This window comes from Ictidomys tridecemlineatus, unplaced genomic scaffold (assembly GCF_052094955.1).
Source record: "Ictidomys tridecemlineatus isolate mIctTri1 unplaced genomic scaffold, mIctTri1.hap1 Scaffold_1468, whole genome shotgun sequence".
Taxonomy (NCBI): domain Eukaryota; kingdom Metazoa; phylum Chordata; class Mammalia; order Rodentia; family Sciuridae; genus Ictidomys; species Ictidomys tridecemlineatus.
In genome coordinates, this window is record NW_027521299.1 from 55,482 (window position 1) to 78,024 (window position 22,543).

The window sequence follows — 22,543 nt, forward strand, 5'->3', positions numbered from 1 at the left end:
ATAACTGGTACATTGACTGATGAGGTCACTTATATGCCATTATAGATTGGATTCAATGACCATATATCTTTCATCCAAGAAAGACTTCCAATAATCTTTTCTATGTTGCTGTTGTTCTGTCACAGAAAGAAAAAAAGAATGAAAGTGACTATAAGGTAATAGGAAAGACAAAGAGTATCAGGCCTTTAGGAATTCAGAGATAAAAATTAGGACGAACAAATCTCTTTCAAAAATATAGTGTGAATTAAATTGTAACTTACCTTTTTTCTTTTTAAGAGAAAAGCATCAGGTCTTCATTCATTCCTCTTTTTGTTGAAAGGCTCAATTTTTTATTAATATTATACATTATACATTTTAAAATATTTAGTATCATTTCACATACACCTCATCTGTGATTAAATCTAGTTCATATACTCAACAGAAAAAATAAAGCCACAAAATCATAAATTACCTTTCTCAATATGCATCCTTTTCGACTCATGTCCCATGTCATGACCTGCTAAATCTCCCTCCTTTGGCCCAGGGAGTACATTTGGTGATAAACCCATCAGCATCTGGTTCATGGACAACCCATTCTGATGGACAGCTGTTAAGCCCAAAACAAAAGAACAAACACAAAAACACCATAACACAAAAGGTTCAAATATATCAATAAAACTCTTTCAGGCACAAAAGTGAGTAAAATCATAATGGTCTAACTTCAAAATTATATTCTAGCCCTAAAAACTGTGAGAACCAATTACCATAATTCTTGAAGATAAACAGAAAATGTTGAAAATAACACCATTTTACTTTATTTTTATGTCACCTAAAATCATGTACCTAATATTTTTATTGATTAAAGTAGTTTTGAATGACCATACTACTGCTATTACTACCAATGAAAAACTCAATTTTTAAAATTTACTGCAAAGAAGTCTCTGCTCAGTAAATAACCTCCCTTAATTCTACAACAATTACAATCTTAATATTAATGTGCTTTTCAACACTGTGAAGTTAAATTTTAATAAATAATATTCTAGTGACCTGAGAAGGCAAATATGAAGGTAGATTGTAAAATTATTGTTTCAAGGGGCCATAGATATTAGAGTATTACTTTAAAATTTGGCTCAGAATTCAAACTTGAAAATAAAAGTGATTAATTAATATCAACTAAATGGTTGAATAAATAAAAACAATAATTGCTTTTTTAAACCATTAACAGTAAACTGTCACTATTGAAATGATAAAACACTGTCATTATTGAGATGATCAAACACTCATGATTTTCCCAATCCAGTCAATAAATTCACTTAAAGGGCTATCCATGAGAATCTTGGTTTTGTGCAAAAAACAGAGTAGAAAGAATTATTCATTAAAATCTTACTTTCTCTGGAAAATATTTTTTAAATATCACAAAATACATTAGGGATTACTATTTCACAAACACGTAGAGTAATTATTTTGGAAACCAATGATGATTTTTAAATTAGTGAGTAAAAGTAATAATAACAAAAAATCTACCATTGTAGTAGGTGATAGTCAACATGTTAACAGAATGATAAAGTGATCATCAATATTGTACAAAGACCATGTTTCCTGACGTGATTCACTGAAAAAGATACTCCGTCATAGTTGTGTAAATTCATGCCAAAAATACATAAACTAAGTCTAATCATGACGACACCAAAAAATCTGGAGGGTCATGCTACAAAATAATTGATCTACACCCATCAAAAATACAAAAATACTGAAAGAAAAACAGATCAAGGAACTGTTCCATTTTCTTTAATCAAAAGCAACTGAGAGTATATTGATAACTAATTGCAATGTGTGGTTCTGGATTGGCTTTGGGGCCAGGAAAAATAAATCATGTTGCTAAAATCATGTACCCAAATATTTTTATAGTAGTAAGAAAGAGTTGAAGTTTGAATAAGGTCTAGATCTTAAATACTAGTTATATGATAATGTTAATTTCCTGACTTTAACCATTGTTCTGTGGTTATGTAAGAAAAATATCTTGTTTTTTGAAAACAATAAAGTATTCGAGGCAAAGAAGCCTTATGTGTAAGACAGGGGCATTAGGGAAGCAATTTGCCTTTATAGAAATCTCTCCCAGGGCTGGGGTTTTGGCTCAGCAGTGGAGTACTCGCCTAGAATGTACGAGGCCCTGGGTTTGATCTCAATACCACGTAAAAATAAATAAAATAAAGGTATTGTGTCCAACCACAACTCAAATATAAATATTTTTAAAAAAAGAAAAATCTCTTTCAGAGAGATTAATTAATTGGGTGAGTCTGGGTGACAAATATATAAGAATTATTCATATTATAGGTGAAAATTTTCTATTACTTTAAAATTGTTTTTAAGTATTAAAAATAAACATACATATGTGTAAATATATACATATGCAGAGGCATATGTATGTGCATTAAAATCTTACTTTCTCTGGAAAATATTTTTTAAATATCACAAAATACATTAGGGATTACTATTTCACAAACACGTAGAGTAATTATTTTGGAAACCAATGATGATTTTTAAATTAGTGAGTAAAAGTAATAATAACAAAATGTGTTTTTTATTCAAGCAATTATAGTAGCATGAAAATATAAAAATCTGTCATCAGATATTTTCTTATCAGATATTTTCTTATCAAGAATAAGAAAAACACAATCATTAATAAAATAACATGAACATAGAGCACAGCTCTTTCAAATCTTCCCCAAACTGTCCATTATTTCCATTTAATTCTTAGGAAAACAAATGTTTCTCTTCCTCTAGGAGGACAGCACTTTTCCAAAGGCAATATCATATAAAAGCATTCAAAATGAAACCAATATTCATCATTAAATTTCTGGTTCTGATGTCAGCCTAGCACAAGAGCATACAGAAGACACCATTGGTTTTGGAATGGTTGTCAAAAGATACATTTTTATCAATAAAAAGTGACCATAATATCATGCAATTAGGGAAATAAGTTTTAGAGTAGCCAAGCCAAATACTGATATTTTTTATTATGTATAACTATGTACTTTCTAATGATTGATATTTAACTTATAATTTTATTTCATACTGTTCTATATACGTTCAGTTATCCACTCCAATAGTTCTAAGACTAAGGCCTTTGCCTTATACAAAAATTCCTTTACAATATAGTAAGACATTTTCAGAAAATGTCTTCTGGTTTTGGAAATATTCTCAACAACCAGTCCAATAAATATTGTGAAATTATATGAAACTTACACTATAAATATGGTTTTGTAAAGTAATACCTAAAGAATGGAAATAATATATTACATATTGATTTTGTCAACTAAGCCATTCTCTTTTAATGTATTCATTTTGTTGAAAAAAAATTCTTCAATTCTTGCAAAAAGTCACCTGTTAATTGAATGGCATTTTAACTTTATTTTTAATTTTCTTGACCATGAAGACCAAGATTAAGTATTGTAGAAATTTGATGAAATGAAATACAGCCCTAATTTAAAACTTTTAATCATAATATAGGGCTATAATATGCATGACTTATTACTACAAACTCAAATCCCAATTTTAGCCAATTTAAAATTCTTCAATCTCTAAGTCATCTGAGTGATTCAGAAATAATTTTTAAGACTATAATGTCTTTTTATTGGTGCATTTTAATCATATATAATATTGGTATTCATTATGCCATATCCATAAATGTATATACCATATTTTGATCAATCTCATTCCCTAGTACCTTCATTTTCCCTCCCTCCTCCTTCCCCTAATTGGCTTGTTCTATGCTACAGATCTCTCTTCTTTATCATTATTATTATTTAAGAGTATACTGTCTTGAATTTGATTTCTTTTACTCCTTTTTGTGGATATCTTCATTAACTCAATAATGAATTTTTAGAACTAATGAGTTACAAAAATGGCAGAGATAGAATCAAAGAAATTAAGTTGAATAATCCCTACACAATAGACTTAGACATTAGCTATTTGAGAACTGGCTATTTACCTCAGAAACTAATCTAGAAGGTTACTTACTTTTTCTGTTTCATAGCTCAAATTTTTATGTGTAGCATCAAATAGAGGGAGTTTATATCAGAACCTGTTAATGTTGTATCATTCTTCATGATGGAATATCATGGAATATCCAAACTGGGAAACATAATTTTGAGAGATGGCTATTGCTACAAAGCTTCAGAACATGATACATCTGAGATCTATTTGGAATGAGGGCATTTTGATTAGAAAAGCCACCTGCACCTAATAAAGTTTAAAATGGTGACAAGTAAAAGTATGACCTACGGATTCTGTCAGAAGAGCTCTCAGTCCGCGCTGGGGAGCTGGACACACTGCTGCTGCGGTGTGAAGATGGGTGACTGCCAGGCCTCCGACCCTCCTCCAGAGAGGGAGCAGGCGAGGGGCTGTCTGGAACACGCTCCTACACCACCATGCGAGGAGAGGGAGGAAGAAAAGAGGTAAATTCACTGGACCTCTATTACATGAATGTTAATCTTTCTTATACAATATGAAGCGTGAAGAGAAGGAAGCATAACATTTCACTAGCATTTAACTGCAATAGAAAACATCTTTAATCTAAACAATTTTTTTTCTTAGTAAAGTAGGCAAAAAATGTTTTAAAGCTGCGATTCTATATATAAGTCTGGTAAATGGCTTAAAATGCCCTTATAGGTAAGGGCATATGTTAGTCTTCTTATTAGATAAAAAGTAAGCCCAAAAGAGAGAGCCGGAACTGTCTAAGAACCCATAAGATGACAAAGAATTAATAGATCAAAGCAAGATTCTTCTCTTAATACTTATCATTTTGAAGAATCTTTAAATATGTTTTCCTGTTTCAGCAAGTGTCTGAAGATCATTTAGCACATACATTACCAATATATTTGATCAGAATAACACCACCATCAGAGAAGCTGTCAACAGCCATTTCATCATGACATACTTTAGGCACACACAGATGATCACAATGTAAGGCATCATGGAATGGGTTATTATTTAACCTTGAAATAATCTTCTTTGATTCAAATAATTCTCAGAATACCTATAACACCCTACCTCCAATTCAACCCCACAAACATTTTAAGGAAAAATCCATGAAATATGTATTAGTTGTGTCATGAGAAAATGACGTGTGTCATGGTATCAATTGGCCTTTTTAAGCTCTGTACCTTCACCATTTCAGTAACCTTCAAATACATTATACAAATGCCTCTAAAGAACTATTATAAATGGAGTTACAGATTAGCTTCATAATCATTTTTTTAACTTTTTCTACCTTGAGTAACAAAATATTTATACCTTAGATATTAAGATATAAACCTTGATGAACTATTTGGAAATATGATCTATGCAAATATAATTAGTTAAGATAAAGTATATGAACTCTTGGTTCAACATGGCTAGTGTCCTTCCAAGAAGATGATGTGAAAATACAAGGAAAGATGTTTTGTGAAGATGGAGGCAGAAGTAAGTCATACCATGGGTAAGCCAATCATGGCCAAGGATTGCTAGCTACCAAGAAAAACCATGAATATACAACGAAGAATTCTACCTAGAATCTCAGAGGGAGTATTATCTTTCTGACATCTTGATTTTGGACTTCAAACCTGCAGAAATGTGAGAGACTAAGTTTCTATTGTTTCAAGCTACCCAGTTTGTAGATCTTTGTTAAGGTGAGGAAACTAATATACTAGGTATGAAGTAGAGCCCAGTCTTTACCAGGGTTCTGAAGGTAATTTTAACATGCAACCAAAATCAAGTGCCAATTGAGTAATATTCTTTTAATTTTTCAGTGTTGTACATTTGTCAAAAAATATCTATAAGAGATATGAGACTTCTTTTTCCTGGAGCATGACAAATAAAATGAAAATAAGTCCTCTTCCAAAATTGATGTTATAAATTTACTTCCCAATGTACATACCATAGAATAAAAATGACCCCATGGGAAATTTTATAATAAAACTTTTACATTATCAAAAATATATATAAAGAAAAAAATGGCAAAAGAAAATACATCAGCTAAATTCTATTCCCAAAAGGCAAAATACACATTAAAATCTTTTAGTGACAACTTGCTGAAATTTAAGATCTTTTATACTGGTATAAAATATAAGGATTGGCTTCCAAAAGACCCATAAGAATATTCTTCAAAGAATAGATATGTTGTTAGTATTGTACCACAGCACTAACTCTTTACCTCAGTTGATAAGATGTTAAGAACTTAGTGCTCTATTCTCTGCAAATAGCAAAACTGAATGATATCTAAGTACATGTAAAATATATGCAATAGGGATGGGGTTTTGGCTCAGTGGTAGAGGATTTGTCTAGTATTGTGAGGCCCTGGGTTTGATACTCAGCACTGCATAAAAATAAATAAATTAAATAGATACATTGTGTCCATCTACAACTAAAAAAAGATGGGAAAAGGAATTAAAAAGAAAAGATATATGCAACATATTTTCCAACTCAAATCCTGTGGGATTCCACTTGAAAGACAAAATTAGCATAAGTGAGGCAGCAGGGCCGGAAAGAGACAAACTATACATCTCAGATCTTAAAATCTTAAATTAACTTGTTCAAGGAAGTTTATGGCACATCATGCATTTAATACAGTATAGGATACTAAAGAAAATAGTATCCAACAATACAATTCAGAATAACATTTTGAAATCATTTCAAATGACATTAAAAATGAACACATTACCAGTTATTTTCCAAACTACATAAGTGAAACATGTGTTTCTAAAATATCTACATTCTTTGTAGTACATAATGTGAACAAATGACTTAAATTTTTAAGAAACAATTATGTATATGATTTAAAATAGCAGAGAATCCACATCTGAATGCCAATTCTTTCTTATCTTTAACTTATAATTTAAAAGCAATTGGGCTTTAAAATTTTTTTCTTTAATATTCATCTCTATCATAAATTATGAAGCAATTTTAAATGGCAATGAGTTTCATATCAAAAATTTGCAGTACAAATCAAGGAATAATCTTGATTTTTTGCATAATACTCAAAGGTTCAATTTTGTATTCTTTCATGAGTATTTGTACACTTATTTGTACTTATTTCAGAGTATTGATTTGTAAAAGTATATATAACTCCTTGAAAACCTGTAAAAATACATTAATAAATTATGCTGTAGCTAATTGCATGCATAACAAGAGATATATGATAAATGTCTAAAACTGACTTCTTGAAATTATGAAAGGCACACTGTTTATGTGAGATTTATATTTATTTGTTTGTTTTTGTTTATGTATTTATTTATTTTTGGCAGTGCTGGGTTTGAACATATGGCCTTACACATACCAGGCAAGCACTATGCTACTAAGCTGCATCTCCAGCCTATTGTGAAGCATGTGTTTCTAAATTCCTTTAGAGCTAATTCCTAATAAATCTAACTGTTAATACTTGGATTGCACAGAAATACATAGTATGTGAAATACATTGTATATATTTGGGAAGGAGCATTGCTACATTTTCATAAAAATAATATTTCTAAATTAAACATTTTATGTTCTTTGAAATATCACTCATTTTTTATCTATCAATATATTTAATATTTCCCAAAATAATTGTTAGTGATGTTATTTGTAATGACATGTGTTTGGCTGAACAGAGATAAAGTCAAATATAGAAATAAATCATTGCTATAAATTCACTTTGCAGTCTGATTTTCCTGCTATCATAGATTTCTTAATAGTGTTAATGGAAAGCATTAGAATATTTTTTCCTTAGGTAGTTAAATCATTAAAATTTAAATATTAAATGCATAAAACTCTAGCAACAACGGTTATGCCATTGATAGGAATTCCTTGTTCAATATTTTCAGTATACAAAGAAAAATACTTTTAGTCAATATATTTAATTGTCAAAGTTTCCTGTGGTGAGTCCTTTAATTCATAAGTTATTCACTCATTTGTTTATACAGTCAAAATAATAAAAATAACACATATTAAATTAAGTAATAATAAATTAAAGTATTAATGCTAAGATGCATTTTAACAGCATGCTTTAAAGCTTGGAAAATAATGGTACAATTGTAGAATTTAATTTAGCATTGGCTTACTTTTGCTTTAATTATAATTTATATTTAAGAAAAAAGAATACAAAGACAATACTTAGTTTTATTTAAAGAAAATATTTTAATGTATGCAAATTTTGTGATTTAAAAGCTTAATTATTCAATTGAAACTTTCTATAAATTGAGATACAATGTATTCATTCATTTCACTTAATGTATAATTTCAATCTTTGGAACATAATGCATTGTTCTTTGAAGAATTTCATTAAAGTAAAATCCATTGAGCAAGTAAGATGTGAATACATTGTTGCACAAAAAATTAATTTATTTCAACAGCTTAATTCTTTTATCATATTTATATGCTTGCCTTTCCAGAGTATTCTATAAGATGGAGAATAATGCAGACAGTAAAGAATTGCTTAGGAGAGAATCTCATAATTATTACTGAAACAAAATAGATAATGAGTTTTATTCAGACATAATAAAAAAGAACTAGTTCAATGTCTATAGGGAAACTATGTAAACTAGATTTATCATTTCATTTGTGTTATGACCTTTAACCTCTAAGATGGGCCTGAAGTAGAACAGAGAGGAAGAGTATTTAATTTAATACTTCAACACATTGCTTTATAGTCCTGCATCAACTCCACCAATCAATAAAACACAATCTTTTGCAATGTTCCATCTTTATAAAACTCGCCACAATAATAAATGAAAATTTAAGAGGAGTACTCTTTCACAGAAAAAAAGGTCATACTAATAAACTAATGGTAACAGAATAACAATAAAGGAAAAGCTGCATATTGCTTCTGGGTAGAACAAGATAATTCAGAATCAAAGGTGGAATTAAAAAATAGAATACTTTAAATTTTAAAAAGTATAAAATATTCAATAGTACACACATCTGATTAAACATTTTAAAAATGACATCATCTCACCAGCCTCCTTTCTAGAAGAAAAATATACATTATATTTTATCAAAGTGAAATATTTTCTTAGAGGAGCAAGTATAATCACAACTCATTTTTCTAAATAAAGAACTATTTCTATGGACTCAATTTATTTTGCACTTTTAAATTCTTTTGTTTTTCCTTCTTTTTTTTTCTTTTTAATATCGAATCCAGGGGTGTTTAACTACTGAGCCATTTCCCCAGCCTGTTGTTTATTTTAAATTTTGAGACAGTATCTCACTCAGTTGCCGATGCTGGCTTTGAATTTATGATACACCTGCCTCAGCCTCCTGAGCTGCTAGGATTACAGGCTTGCACCACTACACCTGACTGCTCTTTCAAATTCTTTATGTGTTTTGGTTAGAGGTTACTTTATTGGAAATGATATAGAAGTAGCGAGACATGAATTATTTTTGATATAACTTATTAATTCACAAAATTGATACAGTTGAGCAGTACTTTATTCATATTTAACCGAAACTCCTGTGCTTTGGGACAGCTCCCATTTAAATTCATTCATTCAACAACATTTACTGAACACCTAGTATATGCCAAGCAGGATTCTAGGCTCTGGTTTTATAAAAGTAAACAAAACTGACAAAACTTCCTTCCCCATTGAACACATATCACAAACTGGTAAATGTTGTTAGTAAAATACAGAATTATTTACAACAGTTAAGAGTCATATTCAAATTCTCTTGCTTTGGCCAGACATGGTAGCATAGGCCTGTAATGCTATGTTTTAAGGCTTGGGATGCTGAGGCAAGAAGATCACAAGTTCAAAGCCAGCCTCAGCAATTTATTGAGGCCCTAAGCAACTCAGCAATACCCTGTCTCTAAATCAAATATTTTAAAAGGACTAGGAATGTGGCTCAATGGTTAAGCATCCTTGGGTTTGATCTTCAGTACCAAAAAATATATATATATATATATATATATATATATATATATATAATATATATTCTTCTGCTCTGTAAATATGTACAAAGAAGGTGAATGGTAGAACTAGGATTCTAGATTAAGGAAAAGGCAAAAAAGTACTTTTAAGAGACATACTGAATGATGCCAACATACTTATATGTAGTTAAAACCAGGCAGTCACCATCTTAAAACTCTACCACTCAACATCTTAAATTGAGGCTCCAAGGAATATTTATAATATTTTAAAAATTTGTTTTAATGATGCAACAAGAAATATTTAATTTTACTAAATATGGAACTAATAGGATACCTAAAAATAATTTTATATTATATTTTTGCCCATATTTGATTCGTGCTTCAGGATCATATTTGTATGATATTATCATACAATTATCATATTTGTATGATAATTCAGAAAGGATTATGATTTTTCAGGACACTATATGGTAATATGTTACTTTAAACAGCAAAACATACTCTGGACTCGGGTGTTAAGGATTCAGCCTTATGTAAACAAGTACTAGATCTTAATTAAAGGGTGAAGCCAAGGGAAGAGATAGAGAAAGGAATGGAAAGAGAAAAATGATACATTCTAAGCAGGCCAACAAACCATGCATTGGTATCAGTCCCTTTGAGCCAAGTAAATGCTTGCAGACAACTTTTTATTTAGTAAGGCAAAGTGTATGTTCTCAGAGGCCAACACCAGTAGGAACATCTCAATTGCAGTTCCCATAATGGGTCTGTTTAACTCTGTGTTCCTCTGCCCCTTGAGTTCCCTGCATATTTAAAACTAGAGACCTGATTCAAATTGTTTGGATTAAGACTGTTTCATAGATGATGTTGCCTGCTTCCATCATGAAGGTGTAATGTCTGCTTGGTTGCCTTTTATGATGCCAACCACCACTGATAATCATGGCCTAGATTCATCACTTCATTAAGACTTGCAATGTGGAGATATTATCGTTCCTTACTCATTGATTTTTTTAGAAGAGTTCTATAAACATAAAGTTTTTCACATGAATTATTGGGTTATCCTGAGAGATTGTTTATATGGAAAAGGCAGGAAGAATGAGTGTTCTTGTCCATTTTCTTTTCCTTTATTTAAACATATATTGGCCTTCAAGAGAATCAATTCCTTAGAATTCTCCCAAGATGAAGGATAAGTTCATTTTTTTCAGAATTATTTTAAATTTATTAATCAAAACATATGTAGTATGTTTCAATACACTGATGTATTCTTAGTGGTTGTAATATTTTTTGTTACATTTTCTTTTCATATTTAATGTCAATACCTAAATAAATATAAACAGAGCATACTTAACTATTTTTGTGAGGTCATGTAAAAATTATCACAATCATTTTTCTGAAAAAGTTATTTCTAAAAGTTTTGTATACATCTAGAGATTTTTATGTTTATCCAAGGAATAAACTATTCAGTAACTAAAAACAAATATGAGGCATGTGATGTCTAAGATTTGAATCTACTTTGAGAATTATGTCACTCTGATTTTACTTTTTATATTCTCTTCACATTTGGCAGGGGATACCAGGGATTGAACTAAGGGGCACTCTACCACTGAGCCACATCCACAGCCCTATTTTGTATTTTATTTAGAGACAGGGTCTCACTGAGTTGCCTAGTGTCTCAATTTTGCTGAGGTTAGCTTTAAACTCATGATCCTTCTATCTCAGCCTCCCAAGCCACTGGGATTGCTGGCGTGTTGCTGAGCCTGGCTTCTTTCACATTTTAAACTTTATGACAATAAAGTCCTATATACTAATGTAATATTTTAAGAAACTATTTTAAAGGAAAGAATTAGAGGATGGAAAATTATAAATTCTATTTTTAAATGTTTTTTAAGTGTTTAATTCTTTGAGAATTTCATAGTCTCTCTCTCTTCTCTCTCTCTCTCTCTCTCTCTCTCTCTCTCTCTCTCTCTCTCTCTTTCTCTCACTCACACACACACACACACACACACACACACACACACACACACAAGCTCAGCAAAGATTATCACTAACTTGCATTATGTTCTCTATTTTCAGGGAACTCTGTAATATACCATGAGAAGAAAGATGTGTATTCAACAATGTAAAATCCATTCAGTGTTGCCAAATTTCTCAAAAACAAACCTACATTGTCTCTGAAGAAAAGAGAAATCTTAAAAATGCATTTTGTATAGTATGTACTACAATCCCAAAAGTCCTTGATTTAAAAAAAGCAAAGTACACATTTCGGTGAGGGTTGAACAGGCAAGGTAAGAGCAAGAAAGGGTTCTCATTATAGTCTTCTGGCTGTATATCATAAGCTTGACAGGAATCCCTGTCAAAATCCTAGAATAGGTGACTGTAAACACTTGGTAAACACTTGGAGGGAAAGCAAAACTAGTGCTAAGCAAAAGGTAATGTTGGTGTATAGAGATTTTGAAAGGTTTTATAAATGATGATTTAATCAATTCTAATAACCTAGTGAGATAGTATTACAGAAAAGGAAAAAAAATCACAGACATCCAATCACTTGTCCATGATCACAGGATAAGGTAGTGGTAAAGGTATAATATGAAACCATGAGGTGTTTTTCCAGAATTCACATGTTAAATCACTAAATATACTGTCTTTATTCTTTTCAACTTTATTTCTATTTTGGCAGGAACTTTTTCCCCCAAAGTTCTCATGATATCATTGTGGATGTAAAAATGAAAAGTGAGAAAAATATTGATTTATTCAAGAGGTTTGGGGGTTACTTGATGAATGGTACCCAAAGAGAATCAATTAGTAGAACATTTAAACCCATTAACAAATTCTCTAATGACAGAAGGAATTGATCGCTTGATATATACTGCTTATTTTACTCAGTGATTTAAGGTAATAAAGGAAAACATTCTTTTAAAATTTGGAAATGAAACAAAGATGGCATATATCATTAACATTATAGTTTGGGATGTTAACACTTAAAAACATCTATAACCACTCAATCAAGTGACTGGAAATAAAAAAAAATGTGCATAAACACAAATTCCTAACATAAGCAAAAGAAGAAAAAAAACCTGGCTTAATAGAAATTTATGTCATAAAGGCCAAATTACGTATTCTAATACCAAAAAAAAATTTTAGGAATTATGACTACATTTTATAGATATTGTCTAAATTGAGGTTTATATTAGTTCTAGTGTCTCTTCATTGGTCAATTGATTTCTAGAGTATTGTATGGGTCTAAAGGACTCTTTTACAAAGGGGGAAAAAAGAATTCGACCAAGAAACTTGGCAAGGAATGATCAGCAGACACTGGAATATTGGTTTGCAAATAAACACACTGCTGAAGTGTAATAGAGGACTTAAATCTTCAGATGGCTGTAACGAAGAAGAATTAGTAGACATCTTTCTTTTAAAATGTAAAAGTAGGGTCAGGCACAGTAGCACACACCTATAATCCAAGCTATTTGAGGTTCTGGGGCAGGAGGTTTGCAAGTTCAAGGCAGCCTGGGCAATTTAATGAGATCTTGTCTTAAAATAAAGGAAGACTGCTCTATACTACTCCTTGGTATATACCCTAATTAAAGACAGCATACTTTAGAGATAACTACATATCCATGTCTATCATAGCACAATTCACATCAGCCAAGTTATAAAATTAGTCTAGGTGCCTGTTGAAGAATGAATGGATAAAGAACATGTGGTATAGATTCGCCATGGAGGTTTATTAACGTCCTAAAGACAAATGAAATCATGTCATTTTCAGGACAATGGAAAAAAACTAGAGATGATAATGTTACTGAAATAACAAAAGTTTTAGCATGTTTTCCCTCATACCTAAGGAAAAAAAGACAATATGAGAGTAGAAAGTAGCAGACTATTAGTGAAGGTGTGTTGGGGGAGGGGAGGGACAGGCAAAGGGTAGGGGGGAGTAGATATGATCAAAGTATATTATGTGCATGCATAAATACACCACAATAAAACACATTATTCTGCATAATTAAAATGCACTAAAGAAACAGGGTGAGATGCTGGGTATGTAGCTCAGTGTTGAAATGCTTGCCTAGCATGTGTAAGGTCCTGGGTTCAATCCCCAGTACAGGAGGGAAAAAAAGTAAAGGTAGCAACTATTGAGAAGTAAATTTTGATGTGATTAATAGATATATTTCTCTCTCTCTTGAATTTGCTGAAAATTGAACTGGAGTCCTACAAAATAAAAATGGATGGAGAAGATGTAGGAATTATTTCTCTACTACAAGGGAGCTGTATTATATGACAGGTAATAAATATCTCATGACTGTCTCTTCATACTCTATTAGTGTTAAACAGTAAAAAATAAGTCTGCCTTGCCAACATATAGCACACTAACACAGAGTTTATAATCATTTCACATATCTCTATAGATATTTAATTATCAATGATTTAAATTAAAATTATTATTACCTAAAGAGAATAGTCCATTTCTTCCTTAAAATTATCTTGCTAAAATATTTCTAGTAGTCTGAAAAAAAATCAGTCAGAGAAAGCTAAGTCCAATATTGACAGACTGTCTCATGGAAGCTTGCATTTAGAGCAAATAGCAATGTCAAAGTGTATGGTCTTCCTCTATCTAGTTTACTTTTCTTCACTGCATTTAAATTTTTCAAAATTAAAAACTTTAATTTGTCTTACACATGGCTTTATATTGTATGAAAATTTAGTCTGAGCTGCCTCACTTACCCACAGTCTAAGATTCACATGAATTTAAATTTCTTAGAGGTCTAATGCAGTGATCAACAAACTATTCTGTAAAGGTCCAGATAGTTTACTAATACTTCACCAGATTCTATTTTTGTATGTAAAAGTAGTCATAGATGTTATGTAAATTAAAAAGTGTAGCTATGTTTTAAAAAATCTATGGGCACTAAAATTTGAAATACGTAAGATTTTCATATATCATGAATTATTGTTTTCATTTTTAATCACTTAAAAGTGTAAAATCATTTGTAATTAATGGGCCATACAAATGGTGGAAGAAAAGTGGATTTTGCCAAAAGGACATCTACCACATAGAATATCATTCACATTTCTATTTTCTCTTCAGAAGCTATTTCTTCTGTTATGGGAGAAAATCTTTATTATTTAACATTGCACTTTCAATCAACTTTCCAATCTAGAATATTCTCAGACCAACAAATTGCAGACACTATTCTATTATCAGCATGGACCAAATAATTGTTCACTGTGACATAGGGATCAACTGTTTTCCTTGGGAAAAAATAACAACTTTCTCCAAACTAAATTTAATCAATGTATGCCATGTGTGTTTACTAAAACACTTCTTAAACTATGAAGTCTGCTCACAGACAAATTAAAAGAGGTTGTTTCATTATCCTATCTTCTCTAATTCAGAACATCTTACAGAACCAAGTTCTATAGCCAAATTTCTGCAAATATTTGTCCCAAGAAAATAGGATGTGGGATATCACTATTACTTTATAGGTTTTGGTAATATTTTAAGATAAAAACTCCCTCATTTCCCATTCTTTTTTTGCATATTTCCTTCCTTTTCTGCATCTAATTTCTCTCTATTTCTAAACTTTAATATTGAAAATACAAAAATGTTGCTGACTTCCGATAATCTAGTCCTGTATTTCTTTGTAAAACTTTTCCACAGGAAAATTTAATTCCTCCTACCTAAACTTAGACAACCAAGGATTTATAAAAATCTGCTCTTCTATCAATGTAAATATTCTAATTAATATTAGATGTAGCATGAATATTTTTAAAATGTGTTTATTTTAAAAAATAAAATAAAACAAGTCTACTAATGTACCTGGTGGCTTTTGGATTAAGGAACATATAAGCCATCACCTCCTGGCCAAATTATGTACAGGTCATAAGTAAGATACATATTATACCTATTATGATTTTTTTAAACTACTAAAATCTGCTTTTCTGTCCTTTTTTTTTTGCTTTATATATTCATGTAAAGCTTAGCTAAATGGAAGACTACAAATAAGCTTAGACTTAAAAGTATAAAAATATATGATTACAAGATAATTAAAATATTCATTAGTAATTTTTTTAAATGTGCATAATCACGTTATAATTAATACCTAACAAGCACTAAGATTTTGTTAAAATAGCCAACAAACACAATAAAAACAACACTTAGAAGATTTTTCCCAAAAAAAAAAAAAAAAAGATTTTTCCCCTCATCTAAAACTTCTAAGTAACTACAATGAATGAACCAATTAGAATCTTAAATTCTCAGTAAAAACAGTTACCAAAAATTATAATGAATTAGATAATCCAGTGATAACCTTGATTAACTAGTCACCTAGTAACAGAGGAACCCTGTAAGTCATTCCAAAGAAAAAAGAGTTTTAAGAAATTTTCTTGCCAATTCCTTGGCCAATAATGATATGGCTGGTCTTCATTGCCATGTTCTCAGATAGAGATTTTTTAGTAGTTGATTTTGGTCTTCTATAATGCATTTTGTGATTTTCCTCTAGTAATTATATTTAAAAACTGATATAAGGATCTGTTACACATCTATGTTTACAGAGCCATTTTTATAATAAAAGTTCCTGTTTGCATATTAATCAATGTTCTGTTCAAGTGGTAAAAAGGCTTTTCTTAAGACTAACCTGAATTCAAGTGTATTTTATTCAGAAAAAACATGCAATTATTATGTCAAATGAGGATCATGCAGCAAGAAGTATTTTTTACTTAGATTAAAAATTGATGATTGATGTTTTTTTTTTTTTTTTTTTTTGTAATTGCTTGGAATTCCACACAGAGCTTCCTGCATTCTAGGTAAGCACTCTGCGACTGAACTACACTCCTGGCCCTTATTTATTTATTCATTTATTTAATTTGAGACAGGATCCCACTAAGTTGCCCAGGTTAGCCTTGATCATTCGATAATTTTCCTCAACCTCCTGAGTAGCTGGGATTACAAACACAATCTACTGTTTTTAAAATAATGTTATTGTATTTTTATACATTTATTTTATTTATTTACTTTGATGTGGTGCTAAGGATTGAACCCTGTGCCTCACTCATGCTAGGCAAGCACTCTACCACTGAGCTACAACTGTAGCCCCACAATCTATTCTTAATGTTCTTTTGTATTGTTTCTTATTTTTCACTAAATCTGACAATGACCATTAAAATATTTTGTATAAGCGAGTACAAATGCCCATTATAAAATGAAATGGACAAAAAATGATATGTATATATGTATACCCAATACCTATATAAGATATACACGTACTTAAATTATATACATATATAACAGAGAAAAAGATAAAGCAAGGAAATTTATATATGTGTGTGTATGTGTGTGTACATATATATATACACACACATATGCAAATATGTTTGTGTATATGTATACACACAAATATTAAGTTTACATAACCATAATGTTAATTTCCACTCATAGTATGTTTTTAAATTTATAATAACTCAACTTTATTACTTCATTTAGTTTATGCATCCACATTATATTATCCATTTTTTAGATGTTGAATAAATCACAAAGACTGAGTTACGGGCCCAAGGTCAATAAATAGAAGATTTTAATCCTTTGAGTTGTCTGATTATCCATACTTAAAGACTGATAACACTACATGCACAAATCACATACTTATATGCATCATACATACACACCTACAAGTAAAAACATACACTTGAACTCTGTGTTTTAATGTTCTAAGTTGTCTGTCTTAAGAGAACTTAACTGAAGCCTCTCTAAACACTGTAACCATGGGCTACTTAATTATGAATGATTTTTCTCATAATCTATTTACTATCACTTAGATTTTAAAGGTAATGTTTACTTATGGAATAAGAAAATAGATTAAGACATAATGACTTATTATCAACATTATATAACAAGAAAACCATTACCTTAATAACAGATGTCTCAACTCTGGATGGAGGACTCTGAACTTGTGCTGCCGCTGCCATGTTTGCAATGGTGCTGAGGTGGTTCATCTGGCTCATTGCCATGGTGACAGATGCTGGAGGTAGGCTTACAGGAATTAGAGGATGGGGCATCATCATAAAAGGAAGTTCCAGTCCTATAAAAAACACACATATATCATCATTGCGCTATTCCAAGTAAAACTATGGAATGTGGCATATCACACTTATTAAAATCATTATGGACATGAATCACTAAAAAATGAAATATATTATAATAAAAGCAGTCAAAGAAAAAATATTTCCCTATTTGTATGCAACAATATCCACTCACCATTCAGGAAAATTGGGTTTCAACTAACTAATTTGGTGCCATGGTTTATCATACTACCATTTTCATGTGTTTTATACAGATGGTCAGTTCTTTGCTACATTATTCCTCTGATCCGTCTAAAATCTTTAAAGAACTAGAGTTTTCTTTAACTTATTATCATCAGTTGTCTAAATATAGTATATCCATTTATAAAGTCCTGTTTTACTATCTAATAATTAAACATTTTTAAAACTGTCATTTTTATTGCTAAAAAATGCCATCGTACCATTTGGCAGAAGGTGGCTGTGCTGAAGATGGTTGAGAGGATGACTAAGTGGAAGGCTATACACTCCAGGCATGCGGGGATGGGTAACAGAAGCCTGAGATCCCTGGGATGGGGAGGAGTACAGTGTTTCCTTATCCCAAGAACCATCACTGCTGCCTGTGGGGAATGAATATAAATTATTTGGATATGATATTATTCCCAATATTCCAATAACTACTTTGAAATGAGGTTTTAAAAAATGCATATCACTGCACTTTATTATTCCTTTTCTTATTTCTTACATAAGGATCTCAAGTTTTTGAAAAACAATGCTTCTGTAACATTTAACTTATATGTGGAATTTAATCCTGTTTGACTATCAAATTTAATGTTAAAGGGACTCTTATAGAACTAGATAGTTACTGCTTGGAACTGAAGTATCCTGATGGTTATGTAATGCAAAGTTATTTTTGTAGTAAATAGTATCCTAGTCACCATTTAGATTTAAAATGCTTAACTTAATTCCACCATGAAGCTAAAAATAGAATCATTAGGTACCTAACTTAGACATTATATATAGAACACAAAAGGTGGCTTAATGAAAGACAAACATGTCAAAGCAAAATATTTGTTATGTGTGAATAAACACATCATTTATTTTCAAATACAGAGAAACAAATTTATTATTGTGACAATGTCATCGTGCATTTTCAGGTTACCATTTCAAGATGGGCTGCAATGTTTTAGCTATAAAAACATCATGAGGGCTAAGGATATAGCTCAGTGGTAGTGCACTTGCCTAGCATGCAAGGAGTCCCTGGGTGTAATTCTTAATACTGCAAAATAAATAAATACATACATATGTACATACATAAAGTAAAATTAAAATGTTGAATCACTTTAATGGAATATTTCTTGGAAGGTGCTTGTAAACCATTTCAATTCATACGTGTCCTCAGATTAAATTAATAATTTATTCGTTGATAGAATCTGTTAAATACATAATCTTGCCACTTAAAATATTTTAGTAATATCCCTGTCAGCTTATGAGACTTTTATTTCTTAAAAAAATGAAGAAACCATATTTTCACATAATATGTAAGGAAACAGCAAAATTGGTAAAACTCCAATTTAATGCTTTAGCTCTACTGAAAGACTCATTGTAAAATCTCTATGACATAGTTTTTAATGAAGAATATTTAGTTACTGCCATGATTTTCTTCCATGTACTTCATGAAGACAGTTAAGGTTCAATATAAATTCAAACTCATTAGCTCAATACTGTCTGGATCTTAGAGTAAATTGTTCAGAAGTGGGTAATGAAAACTCAATTCAAATTCTTCAGCAATCAAACAAAGCAATTTTATTAAACAATGAAAAGAATCAATTAAAATGGATATCTTTATTATCTTTATTATTTTACAAGAAACCATGACAGCTTTTGGTTTAAAAAAAGGTTTATAGCTTTATACAGAAATGACTCACATAAAAGAAATTTCTCCAGCCTGCTCCTACACTCCTACACAGTTATATAAAGATTCACTTTAATATTCACCAATTTATACACCTTGGTCCTCTGTCACTTTTTGACACTTACAGCAGTCAAACATGCAAAACTGTACATATATGAATTTTCCAAATGTCTAATGTCAAGAGTATTATGGTAAAACATCTTAAATATCTTCACTTTACACTGCCTTTATCAAAGCATGTGCAAACTTTTTCAATTACATATTTAATCCATAAAACCTGTGAAACTTGAGATGTAAATTTAAGATGTAAACATCAAGCTAAATTTCTGATTTAATTATTATTATTATTATTATTATTATTATTATTATTATTATTATTATTTTGGTACCAGGGATTGAACTCAGGAGTACTTGGCCACTGAGCCACATCCCCCCAGCCTTATTTAGAGACAGAGACTGTGACTCGCCGTTGCTGAGGCTGGCTTTGAACTCATGTTTCTCCTGTCTCAAACTCCTGAGCCTCTGGGATTACAGGCATGCACCACTGCCCCCAGCTTCATATCTCTTTTGTATCACAGGATATTGGTCCTCTCTTTTTGGTTAAATATCAATAGTTGATAGATGAATTTTCTATAGCAATTCTCTAATACTAGAATGGATTTCTCACTACCTAGAATTTTTGCTCTTAGCTTTCTCCACCAAGCATCATTTGTTAAATACTCATGATGTTAGCTCATTTAGGTAATAAATAGAGCAAACAATTAAGAAACTAAATCTGATGAAAAATATACAATATATAACCAAGTCATCTGTAAGTGATTTCTGAATTATTTATAACATCCTTCTCCTCTATTAGCATGAATAAATAAGGAATGAAAATAGGCTTCTTCAGAACAAGACATGCTCATCATTATTAAATGTATGATTCCAAGTGTTTTAGTTTAAACCAATATTTATCACAATATAAGCTAGTATATATGTACTTTGCCTACACACAAACACACACATGCACATGAACATACCTTTAAGATTAAGGTTAACTACTATGACTTTCAGGGACAGCAGCAGGGTCAATAAATTTAAAACTTTCAAAGATTTGGCAGAGGGAGATAGAAAAGAACTGATTCCTTTTTCTTCTTCAATTCTTACATGGAACCACACTACTTCTTCAACTTTACAGTGAAATAAAAAGATGAACCTGATAGAACCTTAATATCATGAAAGAATATATTCTGTAATAGGAGGTAGTCACATGCATATAAAACTCAAGGTATAATTAAAACATAAAATGGAAAAGAGGCAAGGAAAATGATAATGAGTTCTTGAAAAGACTCAGTGCACCAAGTTGTTGGTCATTTCATCTCTATAACCATGTTTCAATGTAAGGTGGTAGGACTGAGTGCAGAAAGGGTCTCCCAGACCTAGTCCTGAATATAGGCAGTATAGAAGCACTGGCTGGACAATACCACAGGCATAAGCAGATCTGAACTGGGAATAAGCAACACACAGAGGCATTTATTCTGTGATGACATCAAGTGACAGAACTATGTGCAACATGAAGTGTGGCTACTATTGCTATGGAGTGATTTGGGTGGGGTAAAAATTTACAAATATATAGTCATACTGTAGCAGCCAGATATAAGTAGGTACTAGAATGTAAGATGGAAAATTGGAATTAACAATTGATTATGAATTTTATCTCCAGCCCCAATAATAACTTATGCATTTATATAATCTGTAAAAAATTCATTTGCCCTGCATAATTATACTGATATTAAAAACAAACCAATAATTGCATATTAAGTCTCAAAGAACTGCTGGCTATGGTGGTGCACACCTGTAATTCCAGAGTTTGGGGAGGCTAATGCAGGAAGATTGCAAGTTCAAACCAATCTGAGCAACTTAGTGAGGGCCTAAGCAACTTAGCAAGAACCTGTCTTAAAATTTTACAAATAAAAAAATAAAGGTGCTGGGGATGTGGCTGAGTTCCCCTGGGCTCAATCCTTGGTACAAAAAGGAAAAAAAAGATTCAAGGAATTTATATGTAAAAGGTGATTATATTTAATGTTCATTCTGTGTAAAAGATGAGCATTCATCAGAGACAAGCAAAGCTATCTTAAGATTTAGTGTAACTGAAGTTCAAATATATAATAACTAGATATGAGAGATCCTCTCCTTAGTCCCTCCTCACTCCAATATTAAAACATAGTTATAGGGCTGGAGTTGTGGCTCAGTGGTAGAGCACTTGCCTAGCATGTATGAGGCACTGGGTTAAATTTTCAGCACCAAATATAATTAAATAAAGATCTATGAATATTATTAAGGAAAAAAACATACTGTCTAAGAAATGAAAAAGTTTGGTGAACTTTATTAGTCTTTTTACGGGCTCAGAGAGTTTTCAATGGCTTGTTACTTTTTTGTATTTTACCTGTACTTTGTAACACATTATTTGATGATGGGAGAGACTTTAAATACAGAAAACATACACCTCAATTTTGAAAGCTATCCTTAGTATAAGGATAACCTGATATTTGAACAGTCATAGCTGATAGGTTACAAATATAAAATGGCTCTATTTTTCCTTTAATTACTGACTTCAAACACTCTTTGCAAGCTTCCTTTTTCTGTACATTAGCAGCCTTGGGCAGATTTTGAGTATAATCAATTCATTCCTCTTCCTCATACTATCAGCATTGGCCATTTCTAGAACTTAGGAACAAATGAGA

At 31.0% G+C, this 22,543-nt stretch overlaps 1 protein-coding gene across 1 annotated transcript; it reads right to left on the reverse strand.

Annotated features, from left to right (window-relative positions):
* Positions 1-423: 423 nt before the first annotated feature.
* LOC144372690 (dachshund homolog 1-like) lies at positions 424-18,534 on the reverse strand. The gene is made up of 4 exons (XM_078035983.1): positions 18,367-18,534; positions 17,753-17,925; positions 4,264-4,399; positions 424-586 (listed from the first exon to the last, which is right to left on the reverse strand). The coding sequence occupies exons 1-4, from the start codon at positions 18,437-18,439 to the stop codon at positions 441-443; spliced, it is 528 nt and encodes a 175-aa protein (XP_077892109.1). The 5' UTR covers positions 18,440-18,534; the 3' UTR covers positions 424-440.
* Positions 18,535-22,543: the final 4,009 nt, after the last annotated feature.